The sequence below is a fragment of the Bufo bufo genome, chromosome 5 (assembly GCF_905171765.1).
Source record: "Bufo bufo chromosome 5, aBufBuf1.1, whole genome shotgun sequence".
Taxonomy (NCBI): Eukaryota; Metazoa; Chordata; class Amphibia; order Anura; family Bufonidae; genus Bufo; species Bufo bufo.
Genome location: NC_053393.1, coordinates 544,529,119 through 544,554,022, shown reverse-complemented (window position 1 = coordinate 544,554,022; position 24,904 = coordinate 544,529,119). Strand labels below are relative to the sequence as shown.

Here is a 24,904-nt window from a genome sequence, read left to right as displayed (position 1 = left end):
ACACTGTGCCACACAATATACAGTATACCTCTACACTGTGCCACACAATATACAGTATACCTCTACACTGTGCCACACAATATACAGTATACCTCTACACTGTGCCACACAATATACAGTATACCGCTACACTGTGCCACACAATATACAGTATACCTCTATACTGTGCCCCACAATATACAGTATACCTCTACACTGTGCCCCACAATATACAGTATACCTCTACACTGTGCCCCACAATATACAGTATACCTCTACACTGTTCCACACAATGTACAGTATACATCTACACTGTTCCACACAATATACAGTATACATCTACACTGGGCCACACAATGTACAGTATACCTCTACACTGTGCCACACAATATACAGTATACGCTACACTGTGCCACACAATGTACAGTATACCGCTACACTGTGCCACACAATGTACAGTATACCTCTACACTGTGCCACACAATATACAGTATACGCTACACTGTGCCACACAATGTACAGTATACCGCTACACTGTACCACACAATATACAGTATACCTCTACACTGTTCCACACAATATACAGTATACCTCTACACTGTGCCACACAATATACAGTATACCGCTACACTGTGCCACACAATATACAGTATACCTCTACACTGTTCCACACAATATACAGTATACCTCTACACTGTTCCACACAATGTACAGTACACCTCTACACTGTTCCACACAATATACAGTATACCGCTACACTGTGCCACACAATATACAGTATACCTCTACACTGTGCCACACAATATACAGTATACCTCTACACTGTGCCCCACAATATACAGTATACCGCTACACTGTGCCCCACAATATACAGTATACCTCTACACTGTGCCACACAATATACAGTATACCTCTACACTGTGCTCCACAATATACAGTATACCTCTACACTGTGCCACACAATATACAGTATACTGCTACACTGTGCCACACAATATACAGTATACCTCTACACTGTGCCACACAATATACAGTATACCTCTACACTGTGCCACACAATATACAGTATACCGCTACACTGTGCCACACAATATACAGTATACCGCTATACTTTGCCACACAATATACAGTATACCGCTACACTGTGCCACACAATATACAGTATACCTCTACACTGGGCCACACAATATACAGTATACCGCTACACTGTGTAGTCTGTTCTATAAGCACCCTTGTTCTGTGGCGGCGGACAGAAAATTATCTGGAAGTGCCCCTCTCGAGACCAGGCTCTGGATCTGCCACAGTTTAAAAATGTCAAATGTACACTCCTGTGAGAGGCGGGGAGGGAGATCTGTGGATGACACTGTTATGGAGGGGGAAATGAGGATGACACTGTCATGGGGTGGATCTGTGGATGACACATATAGCATAAGATGCTATATATGGTATGTGGCATCCACAGATTTCCCCCATAGCAGTGTCATCCACAGATCCCCCTCCCTATAAAAGTGTCATCCACAGGCAGCTAAGGCTACTTTCACACTAGCGTTGTTTGAATCCGGCGTTCAATTCCGACACCGGAACTGCCCGTCGGATCCGGAAAAACGTGTGAAAACGGATTACATTTGAATCCTGATCAGGATTTTGATCACAATGAAAAAGTGCATTGGAAAAAACGGATCCGCCATTTATGGACTTTTTTTTCACATTTTTCGGGTTTAACATGCAAAAGCCGGATCCGGTTTGAATGAACACACAGCGCCAGATCCGTCGTTCATGCAAGTAAATGGTAAAAAGGCCGGATCCGTCGTTCAGTCAAAGTATTCAGGATTTTTGGCCGGAGGTAAAAATACAACATGCTACGTTTTTCTGAAAAGCCTGATCAGTCAAAAAGACTGAACTGAAGACATCCTGATGCATCCTGAACGGATTACTCTCCATTCAGAATGCATTAGGATAAAACTGATCAGTTCTTTTCCGGATTTGAGCCCCTAGGACGGAACTCAGCGCCGGAAAAGAAAAACGCTAGTGTGAAAGTACCCTAATACATGTTGAAATCTGAGTGATTTTAAAAAAAAATTTAAACCACAGACAGCAGGACTTTTCTTCCCTGTTGCGGTTTTAGGTATTGGGTAAAGTATCGCAGCATTTCTAAGCGTACTTGTGTAAGTGTATCGTTGTTATAGCTGCCCCCCTACTTTTGTCCTGGCCCCCAGTGTGCCCCCCCAAAATTTGAAAGCTAGAGACGCCACTGGCTACGTCGGCAGACTCCAGTTGTGGACTGGTACTCCGGTCAGATTCTGTTTTAGGGATCATCCTGTTACCCCTGCTGCCTGTCGAAGGACTGACCTGCTTCCTCGTCTAGTGTGCCAGTGGACCTAGCAGGCTCTGAGCAGCATCAAACGTCTATAAGTAGCAGCGACATTTCTGATGAGAGCAAAGGCTCAGATGATGCTGAAGAGGAGAAAGCATACAGACTGGCAGAACTTCAGGAGCAGCTTCGCACAGCACATGTACAAAGTACAGCTGCTCTACCACAAAGAAAATAAAATAAAAAGTCCTCCAAGAAAATCACATCTGGAGGAAACTGCTAGCACAAGCAGCACAACTCTTGCGGTTTCAAAGGGTTCTATGAAATCTTCTAATTCACTTGCCTCCACCCCCACTAGTCATGTATGACTCCAAAGAAGAGATGATTATGGAGAGGAGCATCAAGGCGGATGCTCTGTCTAGGTCAATTGACTTCTCCGACCAACAGGAGGAGTCACAGTACATCGTAGATCCTGCCCACTTGATCACTATGGCTCCTGTCCTGGTAAAGGACATACCTCCCGGGAAGACATTCAGGCCATCTGCCAAGAAGAGGAGGCGTAAGGGGGATGGGGGGGTACTGTAACAGCGGCCGCGGGGAGCCGCTGCTCCCCCGATTACTGCTGCAGTCCTGGGCTCTGTCGGGGTTCTGCTATTGCTTCTGTGGATTCCGTCCCACAGCTTCCACTTAGCCCTGGACACAGCCTGTGTTCAGCTGGTTTCATATTTCACTGCTCTAAGGGCAGAGCACATAACTCCCTGGGCTGTGTGGGTTAGGTCAGGTGACCCCGCTGACCAACCCTGGCTCTCCTGTAGGTATTTCACTGGCTCAGCCCCTTCCCAGATGCCTCAGTGTCAAGGTCCTTGTTCTTGCTAAGTTCCTGATCCTCACGTGGGCTCCTGATTTACGCTTCGTTCCTGGACTCTGCTTCTCGTCTGTTCCCTATCTGCTTGCATTGACTCTCCTGTTGCCGACCCGAGTTGCCTGACCTGTACCTGTGCCACCTGCCCTGACCTTTTGCCTCTCTGACTACACCTCTGCTTTATCCTTGACCCTGCACTCTTGCTCCTGGTAACGGCCACGCCTGCCTGACTATGCTGTACTGCTGGTACCTACTCAGGTATCTCCTGGTACGCCCGGACCAGCTGCCTATGACTCGATAACTGCTCTGGAGTAGCTCCTGGCAACTACCCTAACGGCTCAAGTCTATCCTCACCATCTGAGGCTCTAGTGAAAACCAGGTAGTTGCTTAGACACGCCCCCCCAGAGTATAGCCAGTCGGTAGCACAGTGGGTTCACATCCGCTGATCTGTGACATTATCACTCTACCTGCAACACAATTTATACCCCCTTAGTGCCCCCACACAGTAGTCATGCACCCATAGTGCCCCCACTCAGCAGTTATGCCCCCTTAGTTCTGCACAAAACAGTTATGCCCCCACATAGTAGTTGTATCCCCTTAGTACCCCCACACAGAAGTTATGCCCCCTTAGTGCCTGCACATACAAAAATGCTCCATAGTGCTCCACATAGTAGTTATGCTGTCTAAGTGCCCGACAAAGCAGTTATTCCCCCATAGTGCCATATATATAGTATATAACATTTTAAAAATATGAAATTGTAGGACTTATCTTACAGTGATTCTGAGTTACATACTATATTATAGTCCAGAGCTGCATTCACTATTCTGCTGGAGCAGTCACTGTGTACATGCATTACATTACTTATCCTGTACTGATCCTGAGTTGCATCCTGTATTATGCTCCAGAGCTGCACTCACTATTCTGCTAGTAGAGTCTCTGTGTACATACATTACATTACTTATCCTGTATTGATCCTGAGTTACATCCTGTATTATACTCCAGAGCTGCACTCACTATACTGCTGGTGGAGCCACTGTGTATATACATTACTTTTCCTGTACTTATCCTTAGTTATATCCTGTAGCATACTCCAAAGCTGCACTCACTATTCTGCTGGTGAAGCCACTGGGTACATACATTACTCATCCTTTACTTATCCTGAGTTACATCCTGTATTATACTCCAGAGCTGCTCTCCCTATTCTGCTGGTGGAGCCACTGTGTGCATACATTACTTATCCTGTACTTATCCTGAGTTACATCCTGTATTATACTCCAGAGCTGCACTCACTATTCTGCTGGTGGAGCCACTGTGTACATATATTACATTTCTTAGTTTTGTTTATAATGAAAGCTTTAGTGCTGTGTTGAATCCAGCTTATCGGCTGTGACCCGTTGACATGTACTGGAATATGTCTTTTAAGAGCAAAAAAGTTTTGTGTGCACTTTTTTTTGTTTAAAAAAAATCAAGATCTTCTAATGAATCAGTACATGAAATTTGCATCAAGGGTGCTAGGACATCATAAAGATAAGTGAACTTACACAGGATTAGCCAGCAGGAGGCAGTGATCCGATGCACGGGTTGCGCTCCAGCAACATGGTGAATCCACAAAAAGTTGTCCGGCACTCAGAAATCAAATGGTCACTTCTTTATTCCAAAAATATTAAAATTCACGTTGGTTACTTTGAGGGTGAGAATCAAGCTGTTTAAACTGCTGTGGCTCCTGTGCTCGGTATTTCATGTGTTGATCGAAACGCGTTGACAGCTATTTAGTGTGCCACCAGAGTGAATTTTAGTAATTTGGAAAATAAGTGATTGTACTATATTGAGTGCTGGACAACTTTTGGTGGATGTTCTACGTTGCCAGGACATCAAGCAGCGCCACGGCCAATCAGCTTCTTTTTTTTTTTTGTTAATTTTAGACAATAATAGTTCCATACAAAATAAAACATCAGTCATTATTTCCATTTTCTTAAACTTTACCCGCCTAATTCCCTCCTAAACTCCGACCCCATTGTGATGCAACTCCCATCCTACCTGTCAACAAAAAAAACTAAAATGGAATGGGGATAGTGAGGAGTTTGAGGCAGGAAAAATTAAAAAAGTCCATTCTCCCCATACCTTGAACCATTTATCCTCAGAATTTCTTTGTTTATATAAAATATTTTCATACCTTGTTAATCTTGTTAACGAGCTTTAGCCATGTATTTATACTTGGAGTATTAGATGAGAACCAAGCCCGTGCAATCAAGAGCCTTGCCAAAAACATCATTTTAACCAAAAGAATCCTTTTGTATTTATGGCACCCAACCTTGGAAAGATCACTCAAAATCCATGACTCCACCGTAAATAGAATCACCACTTTCAATTTTTGGGTAGTATAATTATGTTTTGCCTCCCAGTATTCTTTTAGTTCTGTACAAGTCCAAAACATATATAAATGATCGGCCTCAGGTGAATCACACCGTGGACACCCCGTTTGTTAAGCCATAAAGGTGCAATATAAATTCTGTGTAAAATATTAAATTAAACTAATATGTGATTAAAGTTATGAGAAACTAATCCCACATTCACGAATATATTATCCCAATCATCCAATTGAATCATTGGGCAATCCCTTCTCCAGGCTTTTTGCCCAGGGGAATATATGTTAATAAATTGTGCTTTAAGTAAGTTTTTATAACATTGAGAAATCTTAACCCTCCGTGCTAGCTTTACTATCAAATCATGCAAAAATGTGGAAGTGTCTATATCAAAAAGAGATTTTTCTTTTATACTAGAAAGTGCCGAATGTAACTGAAAATACCGAAACCAAGATAAATTAGATATATTTTCTCTTTGTGCTAACTCCAAAAACCCCAAAATGTGGCCATTCCCAACCACCTGTGCAAGATAACAAATATGATTCTTTTGCCAATACTGATCCCCAGCCAAATTATCTAAGGCCTGTAGAGGACAGTTATACCAAAGGGGCGTACAGCAAAGGGATCTCTTTATTCCTAACCAGTCTCTAATAGTACTCCAGGACTTAATAAGTAGCTTCACAGTAACTCTATAGTCCTGTTGGTGATTGGTTAATTGACCAGATTCCAATAAAGTAAAGATATTATCGTGAAGAAGTCTTCACCAAGGTTCTGCAAAGTGGGCTTTTCTCCCATTTATAATACAGCCATAGCTGTAATGCTATAAAATTGCCCTTGAAACAGGGAAGATTTAATCCTCCCCGTTCCATCGGTTTATAAAAATACTCCAATTTAGGCCTTACTCGCTTCCTTCCCCAAAGTAGATCATTGATGATTCTCTCAATCAGTTTAAAAAATGAATCTTTAATCCATACTGGGGAGTTCCTGAGAATATATAATAACTAGGGCAATATCACCATCTTCACCAGAGATATTCTATCAGCTCTAGATAGCGGAAGTCGGAGCCATATCTTTATTTTAGGTCTCAATTTAGTTATCAATGGAATCAAGTTAAGCTGTAGGAAGTCTTCAATCTTAGAAAAAATTGTGATACCCAAGTATTCAAATGAATCAGAGATCTTCCAATTACTAGAAAACTCCTCAGAGAAAAGTTCTAGTCTATCTAAAAGCATAAGAATGGTCTTAGACCAATTAATATCAAGATCCGAAACGTCACTAAAGGAGCTAACAACTTTAATAATGCTCAGGAGTGTAGTATTAGTATGTTGGATATAAAATAAAACATCATCGGCATATAAGGAAATATGATCTTATGTTCCCGATATCCCAAATCCTTCAATCCTGGGATCCTGCCTGACCCTAAAAGCAAAGGGTTCAATATAAATATTAAATAATAGTGGAGAAAGTGGACATCCTTGACGAGTACCTCTCCCCAAGGAAATACACCTTGTAAACATCTTATTAATATTCAACCTCGCTTAGGGGATTTGTATAAAAGCTTGATCATATTTATGAACTTAATCCCAAATCCCACCTTCTCTAACACCCTGCAGAGGATTCTCCACTCCACCCTGTCAAAGGCCTTAGAGGCATCCAAAGACAAGAGACCCCTGGGAGCAGTGTCGGACAGGGGCACCTAGGGCCCACCAGTAAAAAAAAAATTTGGGGGTGGGGGCCACTATATGGATACATTTAAATATAATAAATAATCTAACAAGTTTTAAATATGAACGCATTGAATGCATTCAATCAAATCGTATTATGCATCCACATCTATGAACGAATATCCAGTACTTACTAGAAAAAAGACACATCAACCAAATGCCAGTTGAACCACCATACCCTATTTTTTAGATGTAGAGTGCCTGTCTAATATGTATTCAATGATCCAATACTACTTCCATTCTGGATCCGCCTTTTTTTTCTACATTCAAATCGTGCAACCCTTTTTGTCCCGCTCTTATAGTTACAACCTTTGGGGATTTAAATATTTTTTTCAATTTTGGCCGAATCTATCAGTTTGAGGCCTGTTTTGGCAGATGTATACTCAACAGAACACCTATTTTGGTTAGGGGCCTTTTTTTTTTTTTCTTCTTTCTCCTTTCTCTTTCCCCTTTTCCTCCTCCTTTTTCCCCCCTCTTTTTTATTTTTAATTTTTTTTTTCTTTCCTTCCCTCCTTTTTCCTTTTTATATTATTACCAAAGGGGAAAATACCATAAGCAATCTGGTCAAAACTTACTAGGGCAAAAAGGAAAAAAAGGGAAAAAAAAAAGAGGCAAAAATAGTTCATCCAATATACAGCCAGTACTTGTCCAGTAATATAATCAGAGGGATAGCAAATAGAGCGGACCTTTTGGTGTGACAAGGAAAACACAGGAGCATCGAGGGGTATGCACAGGAGACAAAAGGGCATACAGACCGGGGAGGACAGAGGGCAGCATCTCTTCAAACCTCGATCCCCCCTAAACCAGCGGGAAACGGAGATCTTGGAAGCGGAGGATCAAGGAGCGGAGAGGTAAAGGAAAGCAGGTGGAGACAGAAGACAGGAACCATTTACAAGCGCCACATAGAAGCAAACAGTCACGGCACGGAACGGTAAAGAAGAGCAGGTGGGGACCAAAGACAGGAACCATCCACAAGTGCCAGACAGAATCAGGCAGTCACGGCACGGAAACAAGCAGGGCACCGAGGAGGCCCGGAAGTGTCCAAGACTCGGAGGCGGTGAAACCCGCAGACCAGCCAGGGTAGAGAATGGTTTACACAGCGTGGTGAGGTGGAGAGGGAGGAGGGAGGTGAAACGTAGCGTGACTACGTCATCATGTCATCCAGACTACATCTTCCTTCACTCAGCTTCTTGAAGACATTGTGGCATTTGTATGAGTACCACGTTCACTTCACTGCTTACCTACATGCCATCGACATTGCAACGGTGGTGCAGTGCAACTACAACTGCTCCATCCTAAGCAAGTGAATGGGAAAGAGTTTCACGAACGTACCGAGACATACGGACATTTTCGCGACAGATGGCAGGAGGTCTGTGCGACTGGCAATACATGGTTTGATCTGACATGTTTTCCTTTTGTATCAAATGACGTCTGTGTTGTTTCTGGTGCTTGCCTCACCTTCTTTCCCAAGGTGTGGCTATTAGGGTCATTTAACCTTCTCTATTTATTGTTGTCTCTCCCACTATGCTATGCGGTTTATAGCTTCTGTTGGACTTGTGGTTAGCTTGTGTTTGGTTCTCGACTGAGTTCCTGGTGCTACCAAAGCTTCATTGGAGATAAGTGTTTCTGTTCCCTTTTGTATTTTGCTTATATATACACTCACCTAATGAATTATTAGGAACACCATACTAATACGGTGTTGGACCCCCTTTTGCCTTCAGAACTGCCTTAATTCTACGTGGCATTGATTCAACAAGGTGCTGATAGCATTCTTTAGAAATGTTGGCCCATATTGATAGGATAGCATCTTGCAGTTGATGGAGATTTGAGGGATGCACATCCAGGGCACGAAGCTCCCATTCCACCACATCCCAAAGATGCTCTATTGGGTTGAGGTCTGGTGACTGTGGGGGCCATTTTAGTACAGTGAACTCATTGTCATGTTCAAGAAACCAATTTGAAATGATTCGAGCTTTGTGACATGGTGCATTATCCTGCTGGAAGTAGCTATCAGAGGATGGATACATGTTCTCATTCTGTTTACGCCAAATTCGGACTCTACCATTTGAATGTCTCAACAGAAATCGAGACTCATCAGACCAGGCAACATTTTTCCAGTCTTCAACAGTCCAATTTTGGTGAGCTCGTGCAAATTGTAGCCTCTTTTTCCTATTTGTAGTGGAGATGAGTGGTACCCGGTGGGGTCTTCAGCTGTTGTAGCCCATCCGCCTCAAGGTTGTGCGTGTTGTGGCTTCACAAATGCTTTGCTGCATACCTCGGTTGTAACGAGTGGTTATTTCAGTCAACGTTGCTCTTCTATCAGCTTGAATCATTCTCCTCTGGCCTCTAGCATCCACAAGGCATTTTTGCCCACAGGACTGCCGCATACTGGATGTTTTTCCCTTTTCACACCATTCTTTGTAAACCCTAGAAATGGTTCTGCGTGAAAATCCCAGTAACTGAGCAGATTGTGAAATACTCAGACCGGCCCGTCTGGCACCAAAAACCATGCCACGCTCAAAATTGCTTAAATCGCCTTTCTTTCCCATTCTGACATTCAGTTTGGAGTTCAGGAGATTGTCTTGACCAGGACCACCCCCCTAAATGCATTGAAGCAACTGCCATGTGATTGGTTGACTAGATAATTGCATTAATGAGAAATAGAACAGGTGTTCCTAATAATTCTTTAGGTGAGTGTATGTGTGTGTGTTGCATTTGCCTGTTGTTTGTCATTAGGCCTGAGGGAGACTTCTGTTCGTTCTTCCCTTTGGAGGAACAAGTAGACTGATATGTAATCAAAGTCCGATAGGTGTGGGTCCCACCTCTGAGACCCGCACCCATCTCCAAATTTCTATATTAAATGACAGAACTGTTGGTGGACTGTGCTGCATTCCCGGTTCTTCAGGCTTGAGTGCTATATTTCCTGCTTATTCAGTGGCTGCTCAGCTGATTGTGGAGTTCTTAGTGGTGCTTCCTATTGTCTACTGAATGTAATATAGTGGGATCTGGATTTTTTGGCTTGCATTTCCTTTGAAGGGGTTCTCCCAGGACTGATGTAAAAAATGAAAATCAGACACTATATAGTACATGACAATCTCTTCTAACAAAGCTAGAACCAGGCTATGAGCTAAGCGCTATGAGCTAAGCCTGAGAGGTCTTCTAAAAACCTCTCAGGCTATGAGCTAAGCGCTGCGATTGGCCAGCGCTACAGCATAGGAGAAAGAGACGCTGTCAGGTTCCCCTGGGTGGAGCCTAACTATGAAGATACCGGAGGCTATACCGGGCGAACGGAGCGGCGCCCAGGTATAACAGTAAGTGCAGGGGGATCCCTGGGCGCCGCTCTACACGTCTGTATAGTTAGTTTAGATGTTTTATTCTGGTGAAAGGTCCTCTTTAAACTGAGTGCGTGTGACTACATCAGTGAGGTGGACAGAGAAATAAGGAATAAAACGAACAGCAGGTGGTGCTATAGAGATACATTTTAATGAATTGCTCAGCGGCTATACAAAATTTTTAATTACATGCTGTTACAAAAGTGTTCAGATCCAGGTGCTGGTTTGAAAAATGTAGAATATTTTTCATGGCACAACCCCATCTCATTATCATTCGAGGGTGTAGTCAGTAGAGTCAATTCATTATCATTAGAATGTGGGGTCAGCAGAGTCATCTCATTATCATTAGAGGGAGTCCGTAGAGCCATCTTATCATTAGAGGGTGAAGTTAGTAGAGTTGTCTCATTATCATTAGAGGGTGAAGTCAGAAGAGTCATCTCATCATTGAAGGGTGAGGATAGTAGATTCGTATCATTAGCATCAGAAGGGAAGGTCAGTAGAGTCATCTCATTATCATTATAGGGTGGAGGCATCTCATTATCATTAGAGAGCAGGGTCAGTAGAGTCATTCCATTATCATTAGAGGGTGAGGTCACTATAGTCATCTCATTATCTTAAGAGGGTGGGGTCCGTAGAGTTGTTTTATTATCATAGAAGGGTGGGAAATTTAACTACAGATGGCAGCTTTATTGTACTGCTGGTGGCCTAGATAAAGCAGTGTGCACACTGATAAGGCTCTGTGCTCAGCTCCCCTGTCACTCGGCAGAGGACTGTACTCCATCACTATATTTGTCTATGGACATTTTACTGACCATTAGCTGCCATTCATTGCTGCTGCCATAAAACACGCACCATTTGTTGTACTCTATACTGTCACTGCAAAAAGGAAGTATGTGTCTTCAATGACATCCAAAATGAAAAAAAAAAACATTGCGTCAGCATGTAAAAAAATAAAAAATGTGTATTTTTAATAAAGTAACTCATCACATGACTCCATATTAACCAGTGCATTACTTCCTTTCACAGGAGGTTGGCCCGCTCCACACTCCTGCTGATCCCGCTTTTCGGAATCCATTACACTGTCTTTGCCTTTTCACCTGAGAATGTCAGTAAGAGGGAGCGGCTCGTGTTTGAGTTGGGACTGGGATCCTTCCAGGTAAATTTGAGTAACATTAAAAAAAGTTACATAAGGTTCCTCCCTAGAGATGAGCGAATCAAATCCAATTGTAAGTGGAATTCGATCCAAATTTCAGGATAAATTTGATTCGCCGCAAAGCCAAATTTCCTTGTGCTTCGTGGTAGCGAATCAATTTAACCCAAAATAGTGTAAAAAAACAAAAAAAAACATGCTTACCTACTCCACTTGCTCGCGACGGGCCGGCCGCCGCCATCTTAAATGAAGATATCGGCAAAAATCAGTGCGTGGTGACGTATGACATCACCACGCTGTCCTGCGTGAATCTCGGGCCCCATGAGATTTTACGCAAGATATTCAAGCAAGTTGGCGGCGGCAGGCCCGTCGCGAGCAAATGCAGGCGGCAAGTATGATTTCATTTTTTTTTCTGTTAATTTCACACAGTATTATTTCTTTCAGATGGCACGATCTTGTATGATGGCGCCGCTCCTGGTCCCCGCACTGCCGCCGCTGCTTCTCACTGTACACGGATGAAAATCAGGGGAGCCTCCTTAGCATCACCCAAGATGCTAGGGAGGCTCGTCCCCGTCCCTGCCTCCCATTGTCTGCTCCACCCCCCCCCCCCTCCCCGACACCGGATATTTTCATCCGCGCACGGGGAGAAGCAGCAGCAGTGGTGCGTGGACCAGGAGCGGGACCTGGCAGTAGGTGTTCATTTACCTCCAGATCAATGGGTTGTCTATGTAATGCAGGGCAGGACAGGACCTCCTGAGTGAGAGATGTTCTTTGCAACCCCCTTACTCTGGCCAAGAGATGAGGATCCTAAGGAGACCCCTCTATGAACCAAGAATTACTCATTGAGCACATATAATACTGTGTGTTACCATTAGAGATGAGCGAAGTTATCAAAAATTTGATTTGGCTGCTTTGATGAATTTCACAAAGAAATTCAATTCCTCACGAACCACATTCCATTGTAAATAGCTGGCGCAATGACGGGGAACGGCGATCACGCTGCTTCCCATCATTGAACCCCTCAGATGCTGCGTTCATCTCTGATCGCGGGATCTAATATGAAAAGTAAGGTCTTTCAGGGGTTAATCAGGGTTAAAAATAAAATACATACTCGCCTTATCCATTTGCTTGTGGAAACGCTGTCGCGGCCATCTTGATTGAAGATGATGTCACTGCACCCGGCCAGTGCGCTGACATGATGATGTCACACGTCACTATGCGCAAGATTTTTTAGGATGTCTTCAATCAAGATGGACGCGAGCAAATCGATGAGGCGAGTATTTTTTATTTTTTTACCGCCATTTCAGGAAAAATTGATTCGTTACCATGAAGCACAAGGAAATTCGGTGAATCAAATTTTTCCTGAAATTCAGGTCTAATTCAATTCATTTGACTTCGATTCGCTCAATAATAGTTACCACATTAAGAGAGCCATAAATGTTTTATATTTCACTGATGTAGCCATAGATGGTCATGTTTTTGGGCAGGACAAATTGTTGTTTTTATTGGGACTATTTTGGGGCAAACAGAATTTATTGATCAACATTTAATATTTCTTGGGGTTGGGAAATGGGAGCAAAGGATTTCTGCAGTTATTTATTTTTGTTTTGCGTTTTTTATGCTGTCCACTATGCAGTTTAAATAACATGTTAACTTTATTATACAAATTATGTGTATGTGCATTTATTTTTTTACACTTAAAAAAATGAAAAATTTTATTGAAAAATTGTTCTTTTTAACCATATGTTTTCTTTAAACTTTATTAACTTCATAATTGATCATTTCATAGTTTTTTTTAACGCTTTACCAAAGCAAATTGTGCAGCTTTTTGGTGCAGTTTATGGAAATAATCTATCTAGGTGTAAACACATTAATAATGAGTATGAGGAGCTCTGGCTGTCCCTTATCAGATGATATTGGGAGAAAAAAAGAATGAGATATTTAGAATTTCAGCATTAGATCCTTTTGTTCTCCCATGTGATAAGCCACTGTCAGAGGTGCCTGGAGGGGACAGAGGGGGTCTGGAGAGGACAGAGGGGGGTATGGAGAGGACAGAGGGGGTCTGGAGAGGACAGAGGAGTCTGGAGAGGACAGAGGAGTCTGAAGATGACAAAGGGTTCTGGAGGGGACAGAGGTTTCCAGGGGAGGACAGATGTGTATAGAGTGGGAAAAGGTGCTTGTAGGGGAACATAGGTGTCTGGATAGGAACAGAGGGGGTCTGGAGGGGACAGATAATGTCTGGTGGTAGGTAAAGAGGTGTCTGGATGGGACTGAGATGTCTGCAGGGAGGGATAGGCGTTTGGAGGAAGACATAGGTGTCTGGATGGGACTGAGATGTCTGCAGGGAGGGATAGGCATCTGGAGGGAGACAGGGGAGTCTGGAGGGAGACAGGGGAGTCTGGAGGGAGACAGGGGAGTCTGGAGGGAGACAGGGGAGTCTGGAGGGAGACAGGGGAGTCTGGAGGGAAACAGAGGAGTCTGGAGGGAGACAGATTTGTCTGGAGATGACAAATGTTTCTGGAGGGGACAGAGATGTCTAGGGAGGACAGATGTGTATAGAGGGGGTAGAGGTGCTTTTAGGGAAACATAGGTGTCTGGATGGGAACATAGGGGGTCTGGAGGGACAGATAATGCCTGGTGGTAGGTAAAGAGGTGTCTGGATGGGACTGAGATGTCTGCAGGGAGGGATAGGCGTTTGGAGGCAGACATAGGTGTCTGGATGGAGACAGAGGAGTCTGGAGGGAGACAGAGGTGTCTGAATTGAACATAGGTGTCTGGAGTGAAACAGTTGTCTTGAGGGCACAGAGGAGTCTGGAGAGGACACAGATCTCTGCAGGGACAGAGCTGTCTGTAGGGGAACATAGAGAGTAAGGGGGAGAGCAGAGGGGTCTGGAGGGGAAAGAAGGGTTATGGAAGGGACAGAAGAGATGACAAAGTTTGGAGAGGACAAACGTGTCTGGAGAGAGGACAGAGGTGACTGGAGGGAGACAGAGAGGTGTCTGGAGGAGAAAGAGATGTCTGGGGTGGGACAGAGGCGTCTGTAGAGGACAGAGGTGTCTGAAGAGGATAGAGGTGTCTGGAGTGGACAAAGGAATTTGTAGGGAAACAAATGAAGTGTGGGGTGGAAAGAGGGGGCCTGGAGGGGAACAAAAGGTGTCTAGAGGGGAAAGAGGTGTCTGGAGGGAGACAGTTGTCTGGATGGGATGGAGATATCTGTAGGGGCCTGAGGAGTCTGGAAGGGATAGAAGAGTCTTATGGGAGACACAGGTGTCTGTAGAGAAAATGAAGTGTCTGCAGGGAGACAGCTGAGGGAGACAGAGGTGTCTAAAGAAAACAGGGGTGTCTTGAGGGAGACAAAGGTATCTGGAGAGAATAAATGTGCGTGTAGGGCACCAGAGGGGTTTGGAGGGGAATAGAGGGGTCTGGAGGGGGCAGAAGAGTCTGGAGGAGACAGATGCGTCTGGATGGGATAGACATGTTTGGAGGTAGACAGAAAGGTGTCTGGAGGGAGACAGATGTCTGAAGGGGGCAAAGATGCCTGGATAGAGCAGAGAGGTGTCTAAAGGGGACCAAGATGTCTGGAGGGAGACAAAGCTATCTGAAGTGGGACAGAGGTGTCTGGATGGGACTGAGATGTCTGCAGGGAGGGATAGGCATTTGGAGGAAGACATAGGTGTCTGGATGGAGACAGAAGAGTCTGGAGAGAGGCAGGAGTATGGAGGGAGACAGTGGTGTCTGAATTGAACATAGGAGTCTGAAGGGACAGAGGTGTCTGGACTGAGACAGTTGTCTTGAGGGCACAGAGGAATCTGGAGAGGACACAGATGTCGGCAGGGACAGAGCTGTCTGTAGGGGAACATAGAGAGTCAGGGGGAGAACAGAGGGGGTCTGGAGGGGATAGAAGGGTTATGGAAGGGACAGAGGAGTTTGGAGATGACAAACGTGTCTGCTCTCCATAGAGGTGACTGAAGTGAGAAAGAGATGTCTGGAGGGAAAGAAAGATGTCTGGAGTGGGACAGAGGTGTCTGTAGAGGGCAGAGGTGTCTGTAGAGGGCAGAGGTGTCTGTAGAGGACAGAGGTGTCTGTAGAGGACAAAGGAAATTGTAAGGAAACAAATGAAGTACAGTATGGAGGGGAATAGAGGAGTCTGGAGGGGCCAGAAGAGTCTGGAGGAGACAGAGGCGTCTGGATGGGATAGATATGTTTGGAGGGAGACAGAGATGTCTGGAGGGGACCAAGATGTCTGGAGGGAGACAGAGGTATCTGAAGTGGGACAGAGGTGTCTGGAAGGGACTTTCTCCTCTCTTCCTATTGGAAACACATACATGTTCAGCCAAACCAACTGTATAAAAGTGTTCAACTGACAGGTGTTGAAGGTGTGAACACCTTAAGAATAGATTTGACAGAGAAATTGTACATTAATTTGGAACAGATTTTGAACAAATATATTACTGTTTTTAAAAAAAAATTCTTTATTTCTTCCCCCCCCCCCTCCTAGGGATTTGTTGTTGCTATTCTCTATTGCTTCTTGAATGGAGAGGTAAGATCAGATTTCTTCTCAGTATTATTTTTCTCATTTTATCTATAGACTAAAGACAAAGAAAACCAAAAAAGGGGCAATTCTGGTATCAACATGACTAATTAACATAGCAAATATACTGTGTGTGTATATATATATATATATCTTTGCAAATACCGCATAGCACAGTCAGATAGTGTGTACTGAGTGCAATTCCTCCAGGAGGCCGGCTTTTCCTCCAAAGTATACAGTTTCCAAAGAATAAGGCAGCACTTCCAGATTGACGTGAAAGGGTGAAGACCCCAAACTTTAATTCCCCAGCAACGTTTCGGCCTACTCAATGAGCTTGACAAAGGCCTCATTGAGTAGGCCGAAACGTTGCTGGGGAATTAAAGTTTGGGGTCTTTACCCTTTCACGTCAATCTGGAAGTGCTGCCTTATTCTTTGGGAACTATATATATATATATATATCTTTAAATACTTTGAGCATCAAATCTCAGGAACAAGAACAGATTTTATTACCTTTTTAACTTGGAGGGAGCCTTTACCAATGCTTATTATTGCCCCACGCTGAGAGGAGCTAGATATAAGGTAATTTGTACTGGTTGGACAGATAGAAAGAAAAATATAAGTTCATGGAAAAATTAAATATACATAGATATAAGATAGATAGATATGAGATAGACACACAGACAGACAGCTATGAGATAGATATATAATAGATAGATGTGAAATAGATACCATAGGGATTGATAGATAGATAAATATTAGATAGATAGAAATACAGAGATTTGCAAATTTACCATCCTGTTCCAAAACAACAAAAGTACATAAAAAAATGACCTTTTAAAGTTTCTCCCTAAAGGTGCAATCAGAAATAAAGAGAAAATGGCGGAGCTGGAAAGTCAATCGGTATTTTGCTGTGGATTTCAAACACCGTCATCCATCGCTGGCGAGCAGCGGAGTGAACGGGGGGGACACAGTTGTCCATTCTGAGCAAGAGCAGCTCGCAGATCCGGATGTCCAGCATAAATGCGGAGAACCTGGCGACATGAGCTCAGAAACTGCCTAAACATTTTCTAACATTAATATTTCTTATTATTTTTTATTTTTTATGCATTTTACTTTTTTCGTTTAGTAAATGGGGAAAGGAGGCAAGAACATATTGATGCATTGTGTCTTGTAATTAAAGGAAAGGATAGTAAAAGTTTTGGGGAGAGAGAAGGTAGAATACTATACATCATGTTCATGAATTTTTTTTTGGGGGGGGGGGGGTTTCGCCAGCAATATAACTTCATATACAATACAATCCTTTAGTAATAAGGTCAATCTTTTTTTTTCTTTTAATTATTATGTCATTTGAAAATGTTAACAGATAGAAATTAAACAAACTCAAAAATAACATTTAAAAATAAAATCCAAAAAGTAAAGTTACAAATATAAAATTAAAAATTTAAATTTGAAAATAAAAATCCAAACATAAAAATAAAATGCAATAAAAATCCAAAAATGAAATGGAAAAATAAAATACAGTTCAACATTCAAATTCAGTAATAAAAAATCCAATATCAAATTCAAATATCAAATTAAAAATAAAATACAACATTTAAATTCGATAATAAAAAAATCTAATTAAAAAATATAAACAAAAATAAGCTAAAAACTCAAATTAAAAAATAAAATAGAAATATAAAATTCAAAATTCAAATACAAAAATACAAAGGAATACTTTTTATTCAAACTGGTGCAAACAAGTACTATAATCTTTTACAACTTTGCAGTATATTGTTTTTTTATTATTTACAAAGTAGAAGTTGCATATTACCTTTTTTGCCTTCATTTTTGCACCACTGTTTATCAATTTGTCTTCTATTTAAAAAAAAAAAAATGATTTTACCATATTACAAAAATGAAGGCAAGGGCAAATATGTATTTTGGTTTACAACATAAAACTATATCAGGCAGCTTGAATTATTTTTACATTTTTTTTCCGTTTTTTAAAATCTTTTTTTGCTTAGTAAATTTATGAAAAATGTGAATTTAATGATTTGTGTTGAATTCTGTATATAGATTGCACTTGTTATGGTGACGGTGGAGGCAGGGTGTATCTGCACACAAAAAATGCAGTCTCAACGCAAAGTAAGGATTATCATACAGTATTACTTTAGTAATGTTGTAGAATTTAGCAGGGCTAACAGCAATGTTTCTCTTGAACACTGGAAAATAGCATAAAATGTAACAGAACACTAACAGTATTAAATTATATTTTTTAAAAGTTTAGAAAGTTATATATATAAAATTATTATTACGATTATTATTATTAATATTTTGTGAAAGTCTTGCATAACTTTGCCTTGTACCCAGAAATACATCTGGTACATATTTTCTTAACTCACAAGTAATAAGATGTCAATTAACTTTGAAAACACTTTACAATAAGATTAACACTTCATTTTTATTTTAATGTAGAAAGCAAGCATTTTTGAAAATAAGAAAATAAACTGGAGAATTATGTTACATTTTTTAAATATTTTTTTTATCCGTATGTATTAACAGAACACAATAAGGGTAAAGGTACAAAAACAGTTGGAGTCTTGGACCTTTGGCTTTGTCGAATGTAGTGATATTTTTGAATGTGGGATTTGGGTAAATCTGTAGGAAAATCAGGATGTGTATATATAATGCAGAATGTGTATATTAAATGCAGAATGTGTATACTTCATACACTTTACATTATACAAAGAAACTGTTTTTTTTCCCCAAAAACATTGGACTATAATGTAAGCTGTGCCATAGTTCTCTCTGAGCCATTTTGAAAAACTATTCATATTTTATGTGTGGTATAGATAATACTTTCCATTATTACATTCCTAGACATTTAAAAAAAAATTCTTTGCTAACAATTGTAGACCCTGTAGACCCCCCCACCACCAAGTCCACCAGGAACCACATGACCAGTTAGATCAAGTCCCTTGTCTCAACTTTTGACTTTTCTCCATGGATAGAACAATCCATCACAAATGTAACTCTAAATCCTCTGTAGACCCCAGCACTACCAAATTCCACTGAAAGCCCATCATGGTCAAGTAGACCAAGACCAAAGGCTACCACATCTACCACATTTGATGATTCTACATGAATGTAACAATCCAATACAACCTCTCTAGTGTTTCATGATTGGTTATATTAGGTCTATTCTAGAGAAGACAAATTTTATTGGAGATAAGAGCAAGGCTTTTCAAATTTTTTCTACTGGGGGCCTCTCCAGCAAGAACAATATGTTGCCTGAGGCTCATCATTAATTGCAGTCCATGCCAATTTTTCTAAAATTACCACAACATATCATACAATTTCTATTTGAAAAACCAATAAGCACAAAGGAGTTGCTAAACTAGAGGTTGGTGCAGTCAGAAAAATATCTGTGCAGCATAATCAAAGCCGCCTCCTAAACTATACCTCATCAAAAAAAATGAGGCACCTCACCAGTCAGACCCACCTCACAGTTTGAGAAGCACTACACTAGAGCACCCTGCCTTTATGAAAAGGGAAGCTCTGTTAAAAAAGATTTCTACCCAAAAAATTTACTTTTAACAAATTTTTGTAAATTACAGTTAGAGCATTATCCAACCTTTAAGTAATGAACCAAAAGTTAGAGCAGTAGCCAGCCTTTGAATAGTCAATCAAAAGTTAGAAGAGTAACAAACTTTTGATTATTACATTTGATTCTCTCAGGGCTGGATTATAAGGAGGTCAAAAAGGGCAATTAAATACCATTCATTAAATTGTCACTACCAATGGAGAGAAGACCCTCCAGCAAATGTTATGCCAGTGGGGTTCCACCAGCTCTGATATTACTTCAAGAGATTTTTCTACTAAGTTGCAGTAGTTATTTTGAAAAAATAACTTCTTCATTATTGAAGATATTTTACTACTTACGACTATATCTGAGCATTGAAGAACCAAGATTTGGAGATAGTAGACATGGAAAATGTACTCTTTATTAATTTTTATATTATTTAGGTAAAATAATAAAAAAATAACTAAATGCAGAATTCTCCTTTAAATTACTTGTCTGGTGGCTCTTTTTTCTCCCCCAATGTATTAATGATGGACAATTATTTAAAATGTTTAATTTGAAGGTAAAAACGTTCCATAAATACATACAGTACTGGCTGTGTTTCAGAATTTTTCTATTTTGTATCACAGATTACTAATCAGCACATCAAACCAGTCTCGTTTTATATTCTGTACTTTGTGCTTCAATGCATGGTACATTTTCATGATCTGTGATTTAAACGATAGCAACCAGACCATTTTTTAAAAGTTTTGTGGTCTAGGATTTTTTTTTCTTTTGTAATTAAAATATCAACCAAGGTTCTGGATGGTTCAATGATATGTTTATGCACATTGCACTGTATTATTAAATGTAATTAAAGTGTACTTTTTGACTATAGACAATATTCCTCAGAATATGGTATGCCAATTTTTTTTAAACTATTACCACCCCCACCCCAGTAGATAATGTTTGCAGAGCAGTAAGCTCTGATAATAATATAAGTTTCATATGGTTTAATTTTGTTATTTCAATGTTGAAGGAAAATTCCATAAAATTAAATGGGTTGTCCAATCCAAGCAGTAAAAAAGGAATTAAAGTGGATTAGGAAAAAATAAAAGATTTCATATTTACCCCATTGACCCCCTACTGTTCCACTTCTAATGCTTCCTGGGTCCCTCCTGGTCTTTGTATCCTGGTCCCTCTTGACACTGGAAATTTAACCCACCTCAGCCAGTGATTGACCTTTTGTGTGTTGAGAGGTACCAGGAAGTGGAAATCACCCAGGAGGCATCTGGAGTGGCTGGAGATCAGTGAGGGGAGTATGACTATGGGTCACGAAATTGAGACTGGCAGGCGACCCAGGAACCATTGAAACTGGAGCAACTGGGGATTGATGAGGTTAGTATGACCAGGGGTCAAGAACTGGAGCCTAGTGGTAGAGTGAAGAACCGCACTCAATCAATTGTCTCTGGTGCCAGTCAAGGACTGCGAACAGTCAGTGATCCAGGAAACATCAGAACTGGAGTGGCTGGGGATCAATGAGGTGAGTATGACCGAGGTCAGGAAGTGGAGACCGGTCAGAGACCCAGAATGCATCCAAACTAGAGTGGCTAGGGATCAGTGAGGTGAGTATGACCAGGGGTCAGGATGTGGAGAACGGTCAGAGACCCAGGAAGCATCCGATTATACATTGGCTGGGGATCAGTGAGGTGAATATGACTTCTTTCATTTTATATTTTTACATTTTTATTTTTTACATTTACAATCTGCGTAATATACATATTTCCTCCTGTGGATTTGGATCTTCTTTGGTTATTGGAAGATATTGGTCAACTTTTCTTCATGAATTTGAAATTTCTAAGTCATAATTCAGCCTCAAAGCCCCCAACTACATGTAATTATAATAAAAATACAAACTGAAAGAAATATTATAATTAATGTAATATTTTCTATTTCATCCCAAATTTCTGTATTTCCATTACAACAGCAGAGGTCCCTCAAGTGCCTTTTCACAACAGCATTTTTGTGTTTCAACCATCACTGAAAAGCAGCATAAAAATGTCAAAGCAAAAAATATATAAAAACTACTACAAAATATTTTTTGGTAATATTAACAGTATTAAAATCACTCAAAGCAGCTTAAAAGTGTCAAAGCAAAAAATAAAATAAATACTATTACAAAAATATTTTTTGTTAAGAATAGCTAGGATGACTATTTTCAAAAAGAAAGAAAATATATCTATAACATAAAATATAACCTGACAGGTAATTATATATGGGCATTTAAGAACCACATACAGTAAATGTATTATGACATTTTTGACTGTCATTTTGATCTCTACGTTTGATTATATTTACAGATTTATTTTCCTGGTAATTAAACCGCTTTTAATATTAAGGTTCCTTTAAGCAGAGCTTAAGCTGAATGCAGGAAACAAAACAAATAACTAAAATAAAATGAAAAATAAAATCTCATAAAAATAAAACATTTATATGTAAAAATAATTTTAAAATGTAATGTACAAGTATAACACAAAAGCAACACTGATGTCATTTTCCACAGAGCTATTTTTTGTAAATTCTATAGTTATCTGCATTAAACATGCCAAACTTACTAGACACACAACTAGTTATATATTTTTTAGACAAGTCAGTCTAAAATAAGATTAAATTTTTTTTTAAGATTACATTTTTTAAGGTAAAAATGATATCCTAGATGATCGAAATAAGAAATGCAATGTTAAATATTATAGAATCCGAAAATAAAACTTTCATATTCGCAATAAAAATGTTAAAAAATGACATTTTATATTTTTACGGTAACATGAAGTTGTTGATGGATACTGTCCAATATATGAATCCTTAAAGGGGTATTGCAAAAAATATGGAAAAATAAGGCAATGTAATATATTTGAAGTAAGCATGTATGCTCCACCGGCCAGGATTCTCTTGTTTATCTCGTACAAGGCACAGATGAACCAATTGACTGCCTGTCCCCACATCCATGTTGGGGATACTGGCCAATGGGGGAATGTACCATGATTAAATATTTTCAGTCTATCATATTTGCTCATTAACTACTGTAGTTGGACTATATTTACAACTTACTTTCAGAGTTGGGAAACCCCTTTTCAAGTTTTTTTTAAATAATTAATCTTAAAGGGGTTGTCTAGTGGGTATTCATTAGAGTGAAAAAAAGAAGGTATGGTCACTGATCCCTCATTGATCCCGTTCCGTCAACTACCAGGTCCCTGCAGGTCTCTTCTTGATCTAGTCCGGACAAACAGGAAATAGAAAGAAATTCCTGCTCAGCTAATCACAGGCTGAAACAGGTTACTGTGGCTGCCAGTGATTGGCTAAATGGTCATCTCTAGCCATTTCCAGTGAGACCAGATCAGGAAGTAGATATCAGTGGGTACCCAGTAAGAGACACAACAAGAATGGCATGCGATGAGTTGAGGCGAGTGAGGATTAGTATTCCTTTTCATCACTTTTTTTTTATCCCTCTCTGAGCCCTTTCAAACATTCTTACCCCTTGGACAACCCCTTCAAGGTAGCTGATCTGTTGTGAAGAAGTGGGATTTTTTTTTTTAGCTTTATACAGTTCCTCTATGTTCTCATTCATATGATGAACTGATTTTACAATATTTAAATGTAAATGTCAGATATTTATGGTGAAACATTTTTTAAGATTTCATATCCTATCCAAAAATCACTACATTTGAAGGAAAGTAAAAAAAATGTACGAACAGCTATATAAAAAGTGATAAAAAAAAATGTCAAAACAATTATAATTGGGATAGTCATCAATGAACAATGATCCTCCCTCTGAATGGATATCTCACTATATCATTTGGGTTGTAGACCCATCTCAAACAACGTAAGAGAGACAGATCCATACTGAACTATAGCTACAAACACCAAGAATCTGTGCAACTTTCTGAACCACACTCACCATAAGGTTTTATGCAACTATAATCCAAAATGTGGCCAACTGAAATGGGCCAGAAGATGCATAAAAAAGTCAGTAATACAAAAATTCTCTTTTTTTATCCCCATTCTTAAAAATTCATGCCCACTTCTGTGTGTGATACCACCAACTTGAGGAACATTTAGCAAAATTTTCAGAAAGGTTGCTGAAGTTTTTATCAGCTACATATTGATTATGGATTCAATGTAGTGGTCATCTTGAGAAAAGACTTGGTCAAGTGCTGGGTTTCTATATATATATATTATTCATGCCATCTGAAAGAGGGTCTGTACCATGAGAAGTTCCTCAACCATTGACATGATCTCCAATAGCTCACAAGTTCTTACCCCCATCTGGAGAAAACAGATGTAGTTTCCGTACCATAAGGACACAAATAGGGCCAAAAAATTCTGAAATTGTCTTGGTTTGACTTTCACCAGATTTGATGGTAGAAGCTGGAGTCGAGTATAGTTTTCCAAATAGGGGTCCATAGCAACATCATGCTCATTAGATTCTTGTTATAGTTTGTTCAGGAGAGGAATATTGTTTCAATGGCACCCCTATGAGGAATGGGTCAGGAATGATTTGTCTTGGGAGAACTTTAGAGACGTATCTTGAATTTGGAGGACCCAACAAAAAAAGTCTGCAGTTGGGTTCTCCAGTGACCATGTGCCATTTTTAATACTAGTGTTGATATCTGTGGCAGAGGAGCTTTGGACATCCATTAGACACAACGGGCTGGGATCGACTGCCACTTCTACAACCCATATAGTTATCCCCTGGAGATTTCAAGTTTTTCTCCAGTATCATTCTCTTGAACACATTCACTCGACTGTTAGCTTAATAGTGCTCCTAAAATCGCCATACCTATTCATTTACTCTATTATGCATCGTGGCAACTCAACATTTCGAGTGCCTTATTGCAATGACAGACCATGATTCCTTTTATGTGTTTACTGTGATGTCAAAATAAAAAAGTCTTAACTTGTGTCATTGATTCAATGACCTTCCAATGTCTGTACAAAAAATAAAAGATTATAATAAAAAAATGCTACAGCTTTAATACAATGTAATAAGTCCTCCGTTGCTATGTGTTGTACAGTGTCAATGCCAAATTAACTTTTCGAGCTGTGTAGC

The 24,904-nt window shown here is 40.4% G+C and overlaps 1 protein-coding gene across 1 annotated transcript in view; it reads left to right on the top strand.

The window, feature by feature from the left end:
• ADCYAP1R1 (ADCYAP receptor type I) overlaps nucleotides 1-17,296 on the top strand; it is a 171,835-nt gene extending 154,539 nt beyond the window's left edge. Inside the window, 4 exon segments of the mRNA XM_040431354.1 lie at nucleotides 11,599-11,728; nucleotides 16,221-16,262; nucleotides 17,107-17,211; nucleotides 17,213-17,296. Coding sequence (XP_040287288.1) covers nucleotides 11,599-11,728; nucleotides 16,221-16,262; nucleotides 17,107-17,211; nucleotides 17,213-17,296 — 361 coding nt within the window.
• Nucleotides 17,297-24,904: the final 7,608 nt, after the last annotated feature.